At 38.4% G+C, this 18,310-nt stretch overlaps 1 protein-coding gene across 3 annotated transcripts in view; it reads left to right on the forward strand.

Annotated features, from left to right (window-relative positions):
- LOC127656456 (glutamate receptor ionotropic, kainate 5-like) overlaps nucleotides 1-18,310 on the forward strand; it is an 83,586-nt gene that overhangs the window by 44,168 nt on the left and 21,108 nt on the right. For 2 of the 3 annotated variants that reach the window (XM_052144793.1, XM_052144794.1), the window contains exons 4-7: nucleotides 11,835-11,999; nucleotides 13,105-13,269; nucleotides 13,444-13,541; nucleotides 13,656-13,821. In XM_052144793.1, the coding sequence (XP_052000753.1) occupies nucleotides 11,882-11,999; nucleotides 13,105-13,269; nucleotides 13,444-13,541; nucleotides 13,656-13,821 (547 nt within the window). In that variant the 5' untranslated portion in view covers nucleotides 11,835-11,881. Of the gene's footprint in view, nucleotides 1-11,834; nucleotides 12,000-12,527; nucleotides 12,625-13,104; nucleotides 13,270-13,443; nucleotides 13,542-13,655; nucleotides 13,822-18,310 lie in introns of those variants that run through there. The other variant, XM_052144795.1, reaches the window with a different exon arrangement.

Raw genomic sequence — 18,310 nt, forward strand, 5'->3', positions numbered from 1 at the left:
TTATTAAACTAAGTGATAAGGGTCATTGATTAAACATAGATTGTGTTTGAACTGTAAGATTAATGACCAAAGTCTTTGAAGTCCATCTTGATTAATTGCAGAAGTTCACATAGATGCAATTGTCCTTGTTAATTGGCTGATGAAGGCTTTTGTTGGCAATTGTTAGTCTAAGCATTTCATTTCAGGATCGTAGTCCATAAATAGACCGAGGTGATGCAGGTTGGAGTTGGCATAATTTCATCCTCTGAAGTCCTTCATAATAGATTGAAGTGATGTTTGGCTGGCACCGGCTGCATTTAGTCATCATCATTCTGTGACATGTAGCAGTGGAGTCCAACATGAAGCAGGAATGGTGCTGGATCCAGCCGGTTCTGGTGACCTCAGGATAGGAGTCCCGAGGTTGAGACAGGGAAACAAATAAAAAGATGTAAGCGTAGATGCCATTGAATTTATTGCAGAGTTAGAGATCATGCTCAATGTTTCTGGTTTCTGGTTCCGGCAGACCCAACTAAAGCAGCCTAATTGTGGGATAAATTAGGTGTATGCCTGGCTAAATAGATGAGTCTTTAGTCTAGACTTAAACTGAGAGAGTGTGTCTGCATCTCGAACAGTGTTTGGGAGACTATTCCATAGTTTAGGAGCCAAATATGAAAAGGATCTTCCTCCTTTAGTGGATTTTGATATTCTAGGAACTATTAATAGGCCAGAATTTTGCGATCTTAATGAACGTGTTGGAATATAGCGTGTTAGAAGATCACTTAAGTACTGCGGAGCTAGACCATTCAAAGCTTTGTACATAGTTAACAGAATTTTTAAATCAATACGGAATTTAACAGGTAGCCAATGTAACGATGATAAAATGGGGCTAATATGATCATATTTCTTGGTTCTCGTCAGCACTCTGGCTGCTGCATTTTGAACCAATTGAAGTTTATTTATTGATCTTGCTGGACATCCTCCCAGTAATGCATTACAATAATCTAGTCTTGAGGTCATGAACACATGAATTAGTTTTTCGGCATCAGCAACCGAGACCATATGCCTTAATTTAGCAATATTTCTTAGGTGGAAGAATGCTGTTCTACAAACATTTGTAATTTGATTTTCAAAGGACAGATTGGTATCAAATATAACACCTAAGTTCTTTGCTGTTGAAGATGATGTAACAGTATATCCATCTAGAGTCAAATTATATTTTAGTGGCTTATTTTTAGAGTTTTTTGGTCCAATAATTAGAACCTCTGTTTTGTCAGAATTGAGTAGAAGGAAATTTCTGGCCATCCAATCTTTTATTTCATTGATACACTCTGCTAATTTTGAGAATTTTGAAATCTCATCAGGTTTTGAAGAAATATAAAGTTGTGTATCGTCAGCATAGCAGTGGAAACTTATTCCACGATTCCTGATAATATCTCCCAGGGGAAGCATATACATGGAGAAAAGCAGAGGCCCTAAAACTGATCCCTGTGGCACTCCATACTTTACTTTTGTTTGGTTTGACAATTCCTCATTTAAATAGACAAAGTGGTAGCGGTCTGCTAAATATGACCTAAACCATGCTAATACCACTCCACAAATTCCAACATAATTCTCCAGCCTATTCAAGAGAATGTTGTGATCTATCATGTCGAATGCAGCACTAAGATCTAAAAGCACTAGAAGAGAAATGCAGCCGTGATCAGATGATAAGAGCAAGTCATTTGTAACTCTGATAAGTGCAGTCTCTGTACTGTGATGAGGCCTAAATCCTGATTGAAATTCTTCATATATACTATTTCTCTGTAGAAATGAACATATTTGGAAGGATACTACCTTTTCTAGTATTTTTGACATAAACGGGAGATTTGAAATCGGTCTATAATTAGCCAGTTCTCCAGGATCAAGTTGTGGCTTCTTAATTTGCGGTTTGATAATTGCCATTTTAAAGTTTCTTGGGACATGTCCTAAGCATAGCGAGGTGTTAATGATATTAAGAAGAGGTTCTGATATTACAGGAGATACCTCTTTTAAGAGCTTAGTTGGTATAGGATCTAACAAACAAGTTGTGGCTTTTGATGTTTCGATAAGTTTTGTTAGCTCTTCATGACCTATGATAGCAAAGGATTGAAGTTGCACATGAGGGAAATTATTCGACACTGTTTTCTGAGGTGCTATGACAGATGATTGCATAATTCCAATTTTATTTCTGATTATTTCAATTTTATCTGTAAAGAAATTCATGAAGTCATTACTCTTGAGCTGTGACGTAATATCTGGTTCGGTTGAGGCTTTATTCCTAACCAATTTAGCCACAGTACTGAATAAACATCTAGGATCGTTGTGGTTATTTTCTATGAGTTTACTAAAATATGCTGACCTGGCAGCTTTGAGTGTGTGTTTGTAGCTACAGACACTATCCTTCCATGCACCCTGAAATACTTCTAATTTTGTATTTTTCCACATGCGCTCCATTTTCCAAGCTGCACTCTTGAGAGCATGAGTGTGATCATTGTACCATGGTGCAGGGCTTATTTCTTTAATTTTCTTTAATCGAAGTGGGGCGACAACATCAAGGGTGCTAGAGAACACTGCATTTAAATTTTTTGTTATTTCATCAAGTTCTTCTGGGCTTTGGGGTTTATTGAGTATATGAGATAGATCTGGAAGAGTATTAGTGAAGTCATCTTTAGTGGTCGAAAGAATAGTTCTACCTGAACGATAGCGTGGTGTAGATTGAGTAACATTAGCTGATTGCAGCATGCAAGAGACGAGGTAATGATCCGAGATGTCATCGCTCTGCTGCAGAATTTCTATATTATTAACATCAACTCCATATGAAAGAATTAAATCTAGCGTATGATTATGGCGATGAGTTGGTCCTGTTCCATTTTGTCTGACTCCAAGAGAGTTGAGAATATCGATAAATGCTAATCCCAATGTATCATTTTCATTATCTATGTGAATGTTGAAGTCACCAACAATTAAGGCTATATCTACAGTAACTACAAGATCTGATAAAAAATTTGCAAATTCACTAAGGAAATCTGAATAAGGCCCGGGTGATCTATACACTGTAGCAAGGGTAAAGGACGACAGAGATTTTTTATTTATATTTGTATTTGACGGTGTCACATTAAGCATTATCAGTTCAAAAGACTTACATTTATATCCTGTCCTCTGAGTAACACCAAAAACTTCACTGTAAATTGTAGCAACACCTCCTCCTCGACCCTTCAGACGAGGTTCATGTTTATAACAATAACCTGGGGGAGTAGATTCATTTAAACTAATATATTCATCCGGTTTAAGCCAGGTTTCAGTCAAACAGAGCGCATCCAATCTATGATCTGTAATCATTTCATTGACAATTAGTGCTTTGGTAGCAAGAGATCTAATGTTTAGTAGCCCTATTTTTATATGATGTTTATTTTTAATTTGTTTGTTTTGTTCAAGTTTGACCTTAATCAAATGTTTTCTAAATGATTTAGTGAGGGTATTGTGTTTGGTAGTTCGGGGAACAGACACAGTCTCTATGAGATATCTAGGTGATACAGTCTCTATGTGTTGTAGTTTATGTGACCTGTGTGAGGTCTCATGGCAGCTAGCAGACGTTCGGATTAACCAGTTTGTCTGCTTCCTGACCTGGGCCCCATTTAGTCAATTAATATCATTATTAAGTCTATGAGCTAAATTACTAGAGAGGAGAGCGGCACCTTCCCTGGAGGGATGGAGTCCGTCTCTCTTTAGCAGGTCAGGTCTACCCCAAAAACTTTTCCAATTGTCTATAAATCCTATTTTATTCTGCAGACACCACTCAGACATCCAGCCATTCAGTGACACTAATTAGGGAGAGACACAGCATTTCTGACTGGTTTGTGTGCTGAGAGAAGACTCAACACTCCAATGTGTTTGTGTGTGGGTTTACTGTTGAGTCCAGAACTCTGATGGAGGGAGCTTTTGATTAATTTATATAAAGGATAGTTCACTCAAAATGAAAATTGAAGTCTTAAGGCTGACCTTTTGAGTTTTGAGTGTAACATATATTAGGCAGAATATTAGGAAATGTAAGTTCAACGTAGGTCTAGCGGGACGACTAGCAGCTGTACATCATGGGCACCATTAGCTGGGTAATTCCCAGCCAATCACATGTAAGCTATTGCTTATAAGTCTGCTCACAATCTATCACATTGCTGTTTCAGTGTGCTAAAATGGCAACCTCCACCACCACCAGTTGAGCCCTGTCCTGTATAGGGGGTAGGCTCCTCGCCCCTGCCTCCTATCTCCGGCAGGATATGATGGTTCCGAGTACAAATTCTTTGGACCGCCAGATGGGGCCTACGCTAAAGAGAGACATTACTTTTCTGTTTTAAATTCATCAAATAAATGTCATCTTAAATTTCACCAAGTGAAGTGTTCCTGATAGAACTGATAGCCTCAATCATTTGATTGCATTTTTTTCCATAGCCAATGAAAGCGAATGGGAACTGAGTCTGTCAGATCCAAACTGTCTTCTTAACATATTCGTTTATGTTCCACAAAAAATCTTACTGGTTTGGAACAAAATGATTCTTGAGTGTAAAAAGTGTTGGGTAAGTTGTTAAAATTGTTTTATTACAAATTACTTTGCTAAAATTGTTCTCAGATGACTATTCATTTCTTAATTGAAAAAGTAATCACATAACTACTTTAATAGTTACATAATTACTTTACATTTAAGTTACTTTCTTAAACATTTCACACCGAAAAGTTTTTTTCTGCTCAACTAATTCAAACTAATGTCTATTTTCCCTCCTTGTTAATTGTCACATGCAAGTTATACACACCACACTAGGGGTGCACACCGTTCAGCTCTCACAGAAACACAAATAAACATACATAAGTATTGAACTGCACTCTATGCTAATGGTTGCTTGCATCAAGTTTAAGACATTGATGCATGCTTACAGAAAAGTCACTGGTTCCATGCCCCCTATCTACACCAGGCACGTGCCATGGGCTTTGAGACTGTGCAAGCATCAAAGATTTTTAATACACATTATTAAACGCTGTGCCCAAAACACAGTATATGGGTGAGTGTAATGTTGCAGAAATATTATAGATGTAAATTGTTGCCTTAAAACCCAACAGACAATGGAAACAATTATATCACAGTGGTGAACTTCATGACCAAATTGTTTTAAATACTCATATTGCTCATATTACATAAATTAAAGATTGTCATATAATGAGCCGAGCATGTTTATGTCCATTAAACCATACAATGAACCACAGTGCGAGAAGAGTTTGTTTTGACATACAACAAAAAGATAAAGAAAAAATGGCCAGTTACAAGTCTCAACACTATAGGGCTCACACGTCACTCTTCCCAGAGTTCAGAACCACTGGAATTGACACCAGCAATTAAACTCTGGTGTATTTTTGGTCTGCCACCCACAATTCATTTACTTGGTCTAATTTTTCAGAGAACAGCCCAAATACAAAAAAGACTCAATGTATTCATAAATAATAGTGTATGTGTATATAATCTTATGATGAACAGAAAAAAAAAAAAAATTTTGTTGTTATCCTAACTTTGTCAACATGTAATTGTGGTTCTGTTCACTCAACCTCACTTTGAAAAGTCCACTAGGACTTTTTATTCCACTAGGTATCAAAAAGCACTAGATTATTTTTTTCTAATTCACATTATACAGATCTGAAATGTAGGTAGCACTCTAACTCATTTTAGCCCTCACAGATGTGCTCGTCCATATATATTCTGTCTAATTTTCAGTTCAAGCACCACCCTTGTTGTTTCATTGAATATCTTAGCTTCTGAGTGGACTAAAATCTCAAACTAGTGTGTCAAATGGCTCAATCAGAGTGTCATTTGTTTTATCATTGTAAAGCATTTCAATGGATAGGAGGAGGCGAGAACCGGCCTAGCAATATAAACAATATTTTAATGATTAACTTAAACAAAAGACAAACAAACACACATGACGGACATGTCCTTAAACTATCTCTCTCTCGTCTGCAATCGGCCTTTATCCCTCTTGAAGGCTTAATTAGCCTGATATGTACAATCATGATTATTTTGAAAATCTTTCAAACTATGGCATTAGTGCAACAAAATTCCCTTCATTTGATATATGACTTGTCCATTTACATATGTGCTATGTGAAGGAGTTGTATTTTTCTATAAATATTTCTATAGAAAAATAGTGCCCGCCTTTGTCTTAAACTGAATGCACAATGTATTTCTTAATATATTTCTTTAAACAGACACTGCATTAAATCTATAAAACAGACATACTGGAGAATACTGGAACTCAAGAAGGACTTGATTGCCATATCACCACTTCAAATCCTCAGACTAACCATAAACAATGTAGTATCTATGGCCTAGTATTAATGATACATATTTTTAATAAATATATGAACTTATCTTTACTTGAACACAAAATACATGTGTCTCTTCTTGTGAATGAACATCTTCACTTTGTTGTAAACGTCGCCTGCTTGTTGAAGTTTTGATAGCCTCTCTTTCTCAATTCTATTGAAATAAACTTTGCGAAATCCCTGTAGGTCACCGATGGTTACACTTTATCCATTTAAACGCTTAATAACACATTCGGTGAACTTGAACGTGTTGACGCAAAACAAAAATCAGAGAGCGTAACTGAAGGAAGGAGCTTCTGATTGACTTACTCATTTTGGTAAGCATGCTCACCATGGCCATTTGTAGTAGCGGGTGTGATTCAAAATGAATGAACTTACAGTTTTGAATGAAAGGGTGGTAAAGAATGCTTTGAATCAGAGAAAGCATAACATAATGTGCTCACCAAAGCGAATAAATTAATAACTATCTGTGCTGCTCAACTGAGGTGAAAGATCACGAATTTGAATGAAATAAGTAGTTAATATTAACAATTATATTTAAAATATTTCATAGTGCAATTTGTCTTTTCACCTTTCTGTTAGGTAAGCACTGCTTACCTTGCTTATATGGATGGCACTTTCCTGATCTACAATCACTACTTGAGTCTATGTGCCCTCCAGAAGCTTGTAAATTGGCAGGTGAATGGTGCCACGTGGTGCCATCTCACAGATGCACAGAATCGCTTTATCTTTCACTTCCACCATTCAACGCTGGTGGAATAACCTTCCAAACTCCACCTGAGCAGCTGATTTTCTAACTACTTTCAAGAAACATCTAAAGACGCACCTCTTTCATGAGCACATGACCAAATCCTACTAATGCTGTCTTCTTTTTTCTTCTTTTCATTTACACAAAACGCTGCATCCGCAAAGCAACCAGCATTGTGGATGACCCCACACACCCCTCACGCAAACTCTTCACCCTCCTGCCATCTGGCAAGAGGTACTGAAGCATTCGGGCCCTCACGGCCAGACTGTGTAACAGCTTCTTCCCCCAAGCCATAAGACTCCTCAATACTCAGAGACTGGACTGACACACACACACACACACACACACACACACACACACACACACACACACACACACACACACACACACACACACACACACACATACACACACACACATGTTGTGTTTCCATGTTTTATGGGGACTTTCCATAGACATAATGGTTTTTATACTGTACAAACTTTATATTCTATCCACTAACCCTAACCCTAACCCTACCCCTAAACCTAACCCTCACAGAAAACTTTCTGCATTTTTACATTTTCAAAAAACATAATTTAGTATGATTTATAAGCTGTTTTCCTCATGGGGACCGACAAAATGTCCCCACAAGGTCAAAAATTTCGGGTTTTACTATCCTTATGGGGACATTTGGTCCCCACAAAGTGATAAATACACGCTCACACACACACACACACACACACACACACACGCACACCTGTACACCATCCAACTTTTGCACATGTCCAGAGTTGCACTTTAATTCATTGTCACTTATACCTGGCTGCTACCTCAATAAGTGCTACCTTAATAACTGCTATGTCCATAGAACACTATTTCATAGTATGTTATGTTTACATTTGGCATTTTTAGAAACTGTCATCTTTTTGCACTACTCCGATTATAAATGTGTACTGGTCGGCGCAGCACTGTCTCTTACTGTGCCTATTGTCCTGTTCCTTTTAGTAATTTATTGTACTGTCCCGTACTTTTTTGCACACGTTTGCACAAATGCACTTTATGTAGAAATGTTGTTTAGTATGTGTAGTCTCATGTGGTTCTGTGTTTGTCCTATGTTGTTTTTATGTAGCACCATGGTCCTGGAGGAACGTTGTCTCATTTCGCTGTGTACTGTACTAACTGTATATGGTTGAACGACAATAAAACCACTTGACTTGACTTCTTAAAAAAAAAATCTCACTCCATTCTCCATGAATTTAATTAATTGAAAGTAATTTACTGTAATCTGATTACAAGAATTTAAAATGTAATAACTTACACTACTTTAAAAATAAAATAAAAGTAGTAACTACCACAGTAACTAATTACTTGCTTTATATGTAATAAGATTACACCCAGCACTGCCCCTCAATTATCACAGCATTTTCATTTTTGGGTGAACTATCCTGTTAAGCTCTTGTGGTTTTAGCCTGTGTGCCAGGAGGGACACATGATGGATGCCTTTTCCTGCCTCCATTCTGGAATCATTCCATACTGGTTCCAGGCACGAAAGTGGAAAAGGAAAAGAAAAGAAGGGAAAATGCTATCTTGGTGTTTCAGATAAGCCTGGTGTCATCTTAATGTGTGTGTATCAACTGATGCTGGCTATGCTTGCATCCAACATTCTCATTTCACAATTCAAATCAATTAAGGAGAATGAATCACTATGCTATTATTATAACTGCCAGATTCACTTCTTAGTTACAAAGACGAAAAAGAAACAAATGAAGTGCCTGCTATCTACTCCTCCCTTTCCCTGAGGGGCCCCTCTTCAAGCATATTCTCTGTCTGCATCTCACTCTTTCTCATTACTCCTCTTTCTTTTTCTCATTCTCTGTTCTCGTCTTGTTATCCTGCTTTTTATTTCTGTCGCTCTCATTTCAATTGGTCTCTTTCTCTTGCGCTTTCTTTCTCACTCTTTTCGCTCCCCCTCTCCTCTAAATAATTGAGATTTTACAGTTTGCTTGCACACTGCCAAGTATCCCTTTATTCACACATTTACATATGCAAAACAGCAGGAGTGAATTTTATTCATTAGGATTTATATTTGCGACATTGATCTGTTTGAGAATGGCTGCATAATGGTTTGTATAATTATGGCAGGACAATAATGGCATCCTTAAAGCTACACGTACACATGGACACAAAAGCACAATTTCTTCTAATTTCCTCTCTTTCTTACTTATCCATGCTGTGCTGACACATTCAAAGTGAGAGAAAGGAAGAGGGGGAAATTAAATAGCTCTTTAAAGATCAGAGTTCACACAGATTGTATTGTGTTGTGTGTATCAGAGAGAGTGAGTATGCATTAGAGATATCAGATGTTTATATTTGATTTCCCTGTGCTGCTGTTAGAAATGTATGTGACACGGCCAAGATCTGCATCAGCAAACTGTCACCAAACATCTAATTCATAATGATGTTAAAAACACCACTGTTTAGTCATTATAAGACCAACCAGTGCATGAGGGGGTATCTGTATCTGTTAAACCTTTTCGTTTAAGGCTGAGTCCAAATAGTGCCAAATACTATTTACACCTCTAATCACACACTAAAATACAGTATAGCGGCATCACTGCAGCGTGTTTGTTGTGTTTATTTAGAGTACCACAGACACCCTACATCAACCCCTAAGCCTAACCCTAACATTCTCTTACATGGTTTTTTGTAGTAAAATCATAGTAATCACAAAATTTAACATTGTTACTATGTCAAGACCATATTGCTTTAGTAACACAATGGTTAACTGCATTTAGACTGTGGCTTCCACCAAAAAACATGGTTACTACAACATAACTAAACTCTCCGACCTTCACCATGACCAAATCACTGCGAGGAAATAAATCTTTCAATACATTTTTGATTATTATTATAAGTAGTTTTAAAGGAAATATTAATAGTGGAGACAGGAAATACAGGATGGGAATAAAATAGGACAAAAAGCGTAATCGAACCTGGGTCATCCGAATGAAGAAAAGTACTTCCTTCCAGCAACACTTAAAGGTGCAGTTTGTCTTCAATTTTATGTTTCAACCAGACTATTTGAGTGCAAATAGATGTGCTGTGTTGCAGTTGCTAAAAGAACACCTAGTGCAAACAGTAACCTGGGATGCAAAAGGACCCCTTACATTAAAACTCTGCCCATTAGAGTGGCCACCATATTTGATTATGACGTTTACAGTTTAAACATTTCACACCCTTGATTTTCCCAAACAATGGCTCAAAATAATCTCCAGATCGAGCCGCACAGAAATGAGTATTCAGAATTTTTTTATTTCTACTTTTGTTTAAAAGTTATGGCATCACAAATTTAACAAGGTCGATGTGAAAATTGATTTAAGGCTGTATCTCGGCAATGCTTTGTCCTAGCAAAACTAATCTTGGTTTGGTTCATCAGGACAATGATCGAAGGATAAATGCAGGTTGGTGTCTTTTCAACGCTAGTACTTTTTCCCATATCAGCCATACTGTCCCTCCACCATATTTAATTTTATTAAAAAAGTTATATATCTTTTAAAAGCATTATCAGATTTAAAAGAAAATGTAAATGCATCATCTACATTATGTCTGGAGGATACCTGAGCAGTTTTGAGACAAAGCCACCTATAGTTCAAAAGGTAATCCACACTTGTTTGCTGACGATAACCTTGTCTCTCTTTGTCTCTTTCTTGTTGAACATGTCAGGTGAGTGGCTCAGTGTGTTTATGCCATAAACTATAGTTCAAAAGGACCTGAAGTCCCACCTGAGCAAGTAATTTGAATAGCCCTTGTACTAGAGCATTTTGCAGTTTGATTACTGAATGTTTCAGGGCTCATCCATGATCATTCCTGCTTTCGGGTATTCTTTTTTCGTATTTTTATTTATCTTCTGATTTATATCTTTTGAATGCATTGTTGAATGTAAAATATATATATATTTTTTTATAAATCTTCAACATTATTTCGCAAAGGATTCCTTAAATGTTTGGAGACAGTGACACCTTTTGTTAAAAAATTAACCCACCTTGTGTGCTGACACTAAAATTGGCATGTCTCTTTGCCATGGCTGAATTATGTTAGCTGATTGGCACAGTGTGTAAGGTTCATGATTATAGTTCCCAGAGTAATGGGTTAAATTCTCACCTCAGCAAGTCATGCATTAGAAATCTGTGTAGTTCTGGATATTTTGGTATTTTGCTTACTGAATGAAAGCTGGGCTTTTCCCCAGTCAAATGTTGATTTGCATCTTTGCTTAAAAGTTACTTGAAAATAAAGTTGATCATGATAACAGCTGGAATCTGATGTGATTCCTCTAAGCTTGGTATGTCCCTTTGTTGACAGATAATGTTGTGGCTGTGTGGTGCAGGGGATAGCACACTGAATTGTGGATTGTGAGTTAAAATCTGAGCAGTGTGATATTTACTTGCTCCGTAAGATCTTTTGGTTGTTCAATTGGTGCTTGGCCCTGTAATTGCTGCTTGAAACTATATTTTTTACTGTTTTTGCTGTTAAAGAAAATAGTTCCAAACCAAGCAATGCACAGACTAACAACTGGTCTGGAATACCGCAAAAACAGACAAGCGGAGTGATAAAAACACAGTCCCAGAACCAGTGCTGTTATACTAAATATAAGCACTCCTTTAACACTTATTGTCCAATCAGATTAGAGAACAGGAAACTAACTGTAGTATTATAAACTATTGAATTCTGTGTTCTGTTCATCTAGGGGTTGCTATAGGCAGCAGAAGGCATCTCCATGAGGAGCGGTAGAAGATGCCGGAACTGCCAGCGCTCCTGCTGTCAATTTACTTCCAATTCCTGTTAGTTACTATGTTTACAATGCCGCCTTCTTCCCTGAGCCAGTTACCAGCTCTGTCATCCGTTCGGATGGGTAAGACATTTGGACATAAATCTCACATTGTAATTAGGGCTGTCAATCAATAATTTTTTTTTTAATCAAATTAAATACATGATATGCTGAATAATTAATCAAATAAATTGCAATGAATCACATATATCAATATTTGCTGAAAAAGGCACCTAAATAAAGATCATTCAAAATATAATGATCAATATAATTTTTTATGTAATAATTTTTTTTTTTAAATAATAAAAGCAAAAAGCATAATAATCATTTATAATAATTAAATAATGCTATAGTAATATCAGATATGACATTGCAGTGGCAGACGTGTAAATACTGTATGGTATATTTCCATATCATTGAAAATAATCCTATCATTGGCCTACAGTCTACAGAGATCCATTTTACAATTGAGTTTGTTAATCTCAATGAGGTAGATGCTCAAACTGGCGCTTTTGGAGCATATTGCAGCGATTTTAGGACGCTGTATCAAGTTAAATGTAGTTTGAAACTTAAAAAATACGTCTCGAGACCCCTACACTCTTCTCCATCCAGCTCGATGCCTGTACAGCTGGAGTTGTGCTGACTGCCCCCTACTGACTGAGGCTCACAAAAACATGGATGTGGCACTTCAAGATTAATTGTACAATTGGTAGGAAAATTCCTTATTAACATACCGTTATAAAATATTTTTTTAACGTGTTATTTTTAATAGAATTAATCACACTGAATTAACACATTAAAATGACAGCCTTAATTGCAATTCATGGTGGAAAGTCTTTAAATGCTCAACCTAGTCAGGTTTATTATTATATTGTTATAACTCTATTAATACATTGTCATATCAACTTGAGCTCTGTTTTTAAGAGAATAATAGATAAAGCACAACATATTTTTATAAATAATAAGCTCAAAAGTTCAACCATGGTCATATCCGAAATTCTATGTACAAGCATTCAAAATCATTGTGGACAAACTGATTTATTTTTGGACATGGTAGATGTGACCTTATTTATAAATGTTTTAAAAGGTCAGCTTATTTAGATTACTTTTACCTATGCTTGTGATGAAATCTCTCAAATTTTTGTGTCTATCTGTCTCTCTCTCTTTCTTTTCTTCTCTCCTCCATTAGCGGCAATTCTGGATGACAGCTCTGTCTGTGGGCGTGGGGAGCGTTTAGCTTTAGCATTAGCACGTGAGAACATTAACAGTGTAATGGAGAGCCCATCTCGTGCTCGCGTGGATGTTGACATCTTTGAACTCCAGAAAGACTCGCAGTATGAGACTGCAGATACAAGTGAGTCACACTTTCAAATGCTTATACACACAAATACACACAACCACATCGCTGCACACTGAACAGAAAAGGGTCAAGAGACTTAAAGGAGATTCAGTACTGTGTACTGTGACTCAGAAAGACAGAATGATTTTGATAAAGAGGACTGAAATGCTCTATTATTTTTTGTCATAGTGTGCCAGATTCTGCCAAAGGGTGTGGTCTCTGTGATCGGCCCCACCTCCAGTCCCGCTTCTGGTTCCATAGTCAGTCACATATGTGGGGAAAAGGAGGTGAGCCTCATTTGCATATTCTATTAATGTTTTTTTTTTTTTGTCAATGCATGTCTCTCTCACTTCTTTTATTATCCTTTTGCTATTTCATCTCTAAAATGCGCTCTTTCTCAGATCCCACATGTTAAAATTGGTCCAGAGGAGACTCCACGGCTTCCTTACCTGCGCTTTGCGTCTGTGACTATGTATCCTAGCAACGAAGATCTGAGCCTGGCCATTGGAGCCATCCTATGCTCTTTCAGCTACCCATCAGCTAGTCTGGTCTGCGCTAAGGCCGAATGTGAGTCAGAAATCTCTGCCCCAACCAAAAATTGACCTGGTTATCCTTTGAGCTTGAATATCTACATTTATTTCACATATGGTGTGCACATTCTTTTTTGCATAGACTACTTAGAATTACTAGATAGTAGAGTCTTCAGAGAAAGGTTGTTTCTTTTTAACTTAATACAAAAAACAGAACATTTAAAATATTTTCACAGGTATGGCCAAAAAAAAATTCAATAAAATGAAAATCTGAATTTTTAAATCAACGTTTCCTCAACACCAACTCCCCATTCAAGCTTTTTCTCTGGGAAAACAGCAAACATTTGAAGGTGTTGTAATCCAGATTTAGCAACTGAGTTAGACACGCCCCCCCTTTCCGAGACTCCGCCATAAAAAGATACTGTTGTACTGTTAAGACCATTATAATCAGAGATTGAGTAGCAGAACCTCATCTCAGTGTTGTCAAAATCATCAGCAGCAAAAGAGTGTTCAAACCAAGCTATGAATTTACAACTGCTTGTGAAGATGAGATTGGAATTTAACTTAAATTAACTGCCTCAGCTACAATACTTTCAGCTTCCTGGTTCCAATATCTGGGCTACCCTGTAAACGTGCAAAATGATTGACAGGCAGAAAGCACCTCAGATCATTCTGATTGACTAAACAAGCAATCTGACTTCATCCTGTCACATTTTTGTGCTCTTTACAGAGCCTAGCGCTGTCATAGAGACAGGTCTGATATATCAGGACACTTAATTCAATGATATCTGCCAAGTAGTAGGGAAATGTCTGAGCGGTTCCATAAAAAAATCACCTAACAGCACTGTGAGATCAATGCTACATCAGTGTCAGACTGTTGGAATATGCATTCAAGGCTGATGAGCAAAATGTGATTACAAAAAGTTCTCGAGTACAAGCTTTGATAATGACACTGCAGTGCATCCTTTCTGCAAGCACTAATAATGACTTTACTCTACACTAGTATAATAGGTAGCAGTGCCAATAACACATACTGCTAGGCAATTACACTGCATGTAACTGTACAACATAATGCTCACCTAATCTGAGAATAAATCTCCCCATACTGCGCGTGTTAATGTGTGAGACAACGCCACGTGTGCAGAATGCTTGTGAGTGCGCTTGGACATTTATGTGTGTTTCAGAGGGCATTGCTACATACCGCTCAGCTCTGACCCAGTTGGCTGCACTATGGTTGCCATAGCAGCAGAGTAGGTGCAACTTGCCACTCATCAAGCTCATTTAAAATGGTGGCAAGAGATGGATAGAGCAGGGCTTGCTGCTGTGCCAAATGTTCTCGTTAAACAGGTAGAAAGCAATTCTGCATACATGACTGTTTTCACATGTGATGTATGTGTGTTTCATATTCTCACATTTTTCTTGGCAAGCACTCGACTGAATTTAGAGCACTTGATTATCTAATCAAAATAACTAAATATGCAACAAATCCAGAAATAAAAATATGGAATAATGTTGACAGATGACATAAATATGGAATAATGGTGACAGATATAGATAAATGTATATATATTTGCATTCACTTGAACTTGTGGGAAGAAAGTGCATTGTAACTACAGCATAATAAAACATTTAAAATTCTATATTTAAATGTTATGTCATATAGCTGTATATCCCCACAAATCATAATAATTCAACCCATACATGTGATTTTATAGATATGCCAATATATAAATAAATTAATCACTTAAGTATACATTTAAAAATGCAACTTAGCTACCAAATGTATAAACGTTAATCAGTAAATGTTACATATGTTAATCAGCATTAATTTTAAGTGTCAGGCTCTGTGCTGAGCGTATTCATGTTACAACAAATCTGCACGTGAAGTCAGTAGTTGTTTTTAATGTTATATATTGGTTGGCCTCTAGTGTGTGTGTATTCATGTGTCAGGGTTTCTCATTGCCATTCATTTATGATACAATGATGCTACATACTTCCTGATTGCTTCAGCTGGTTTTCCTTTTCACTGGTGACCTCTTGTTTATCAGTCCTTGTCTGTCAAACTAAACAAGCTTTGAAGCAAGGACTACACAACTGCTAGACACATTAGAAGCCTGAGTTTTGTTCAGTGAAACAGAATTGGACAAGATTTTTGTCTGCTGAAAACATTAGCTCTGCTCAAAAACCTTGTGAGCTGCCTCACTATTATGCCTTCTAAGGCAACATTCTAGCCATCATGGAAATTTATAAGTGACTGATTTGGAATGGTTTCATAGGCAGTGACTCTGTGTGCCACATACAGCAATAGCTCTCACCAACGGAGAATGTTTAGGATGACATATGAAATTAGCATGCTGCTAGGCATAAAGGCACAATACTCACACACATAAATATTGAATAAAATAATCAATTAATTACTTCACTATCACTTACTGACACTTTATTGTGAACACTATGTTCTTTATAATGTGCTTAACGTGGTCTTCTACCCATCCGCATCAAGTTTCGACATGTTGTGCATTCTGAGATGCTATTCTGCTCACTACAATTGTACAGAGTGATTATCTGAGTTACCGTAGACTTTATGTCAGCTCAAACCAGTCTGGCCATTCTCTGTTGACCTCTCTCATCAACAAGGCATTTCTGTCCGCAGAACAGCCACTCACTACAGACTGTTGTGTGTGAAAATCCCAGCAGATCAGCAGTAACAGAAATACTCAAACCATCTCATCTTATCAAAATCATTCAGATAACATTTTTGCCCCCTTCTGATGGTTGATATGAATATTAACTGAAGTTCCTGACCCATATACGTATGTATGATTTTATGCATTGCACTGCAGCCCCAAAATTGGCTGATTAGTTAATTGCATGAATAAGTAGGTGTACAGTTTTTGTCTGACAGGTCCATGGCATCATCGTCCTATGTCTGTCTTGTGTTTCATTGTCTGTCTTTGTGTGAGCGCATGGTTTTGGTTAAATTCCCTGCTGTTTGGTCTGTCTTGTTTCATGTCCGGAGCATGGTGTCTGGATGCTGACTTCCTGTCTGGTTCGGATCTAGACACTCATGCTCTATGTTCTGTCTGTTATTGATATGAGTGCATCATGCTTATGTCATCTTGGCAGCATATACTCACGTCAATAGTTTGTCTGTCTGTCGCGAACCCGGGTCGCAAGCTCTCTTGTGCGTCATGTTCGGAGCATGGTGTCTGGGTTATGACTTCCCTGTCTGGTTCAGTTTCAATCTGTGTCGGGACCTGGACGCTCATGCTGCATGTTCTGAACTCTCGCACAGGTGTGTTGATTTCTCTCCCTATTTTAGTTTCCACATGTGTGCTGTCCAGTGCCAGTTCATCTTGTATATTCAGTCGGTACTGTGTTTATCCAGTCTGTTGGTTGGTCCCTGTTGGTTGGTTCATCTTTACATTTATTCCCTATCCTTACCTGGTCCGGTAGGTTAAGGATGCAGGTTTTTCTCGATGCAGTCAGGCAGGCAGGCAATGAAATGGGAGGAGTTTATTTTATTTTATGCCTGTGCCTCAGAGCACTTCCATTCTTCATGCCAACCCGAGGACAAGGGCACCCCTCACAATGAAGTGGATTCCTCGGCTGAGCCCACTGCAGCTGACCGTCAGGAGGCAGAGGCTGTCACAGCAGCAGTATGTCCCTCTGCTCGGAAAAGGAGGAGGAGGGTGCCTACTCCTCTTTCACTGTCAGCGCCCACGGCCATGGAGGCCGTTCCTCTGCTGCTGCCAGTGCCCATGGCCACATAGGCTGTTCACCTGCTGCTACCAGCATCCCCGGCCATGGAGGCCGCTCCCCTGCTGCTGCCAGAACACACGGCCATGGAGGCCACCCCCCTGCCACTGCCAGTGGCCACTGAGGTCGTTCCCCTACTGCTACAAGTGCCTGTGGACACGGAGGCCATTCCCCTGCTGCTGCCAGTGCCCACAGCCATGGAGGCTGTTCCCCTGTCACAGCCAGTGCCCACGACCACAGAGGTCATTCCCCTGCCACGGCCAGCCCCCACACCTGCCATGGTCAATTGGCCAGCACCCCCTGAGCCTTCCACGGCTCCCCCGCACAAGCCTTCCATGGCTCTCTCACCCTCGACTGGAGCAAGGAGGGTAATGTCACAGACCTGTTACTCTGCCAGTTTGGGCTTTTGCCGGACAGGACCGTAGCATCATCGTCCCATGTCTGTCTTGTGTTTCATTGTCTGTCTTTGTGTGAGCGCACGGCTTTGGTTAAATTCCCTGCTGTTTGGTCTGTGAATGTCACAGACCTGTTAGTAGTAGTAGTAGTAGTAGTAGTCCTTTATTGTCACATAGTAAACCAGTGAAATTGGCCATCGACCTGTCCATACAAACATACATATGACAAGGGGGTAGACAGGACAGGAAGACAGGGAATTAGAAAGAAATACAGCATAACATGAGGAGAGGAGAGGAGAAAAAAGGCAGCCCCCAGACTATGCTCCTTAAGAAGTACAGTGTGGGAACAGGAAAAAAAACACCTCAGCAACA

This window comes from Xyrauchen texanus, chromosome 15 (assembly GCF_025860055.1).
Source record: "Xyrauchen texanus isolate HMW12.3.18 chromosome 15, RBS_HiC_50CHRs, whole genome shotgun sequence".
Taxonomy (NCBI): Eukaryota; Metazoa; Chordata; class Actinopteri; order Cypriniformes; family Catostomidae; genus Xyrauchen; species Xyrauchen texanus.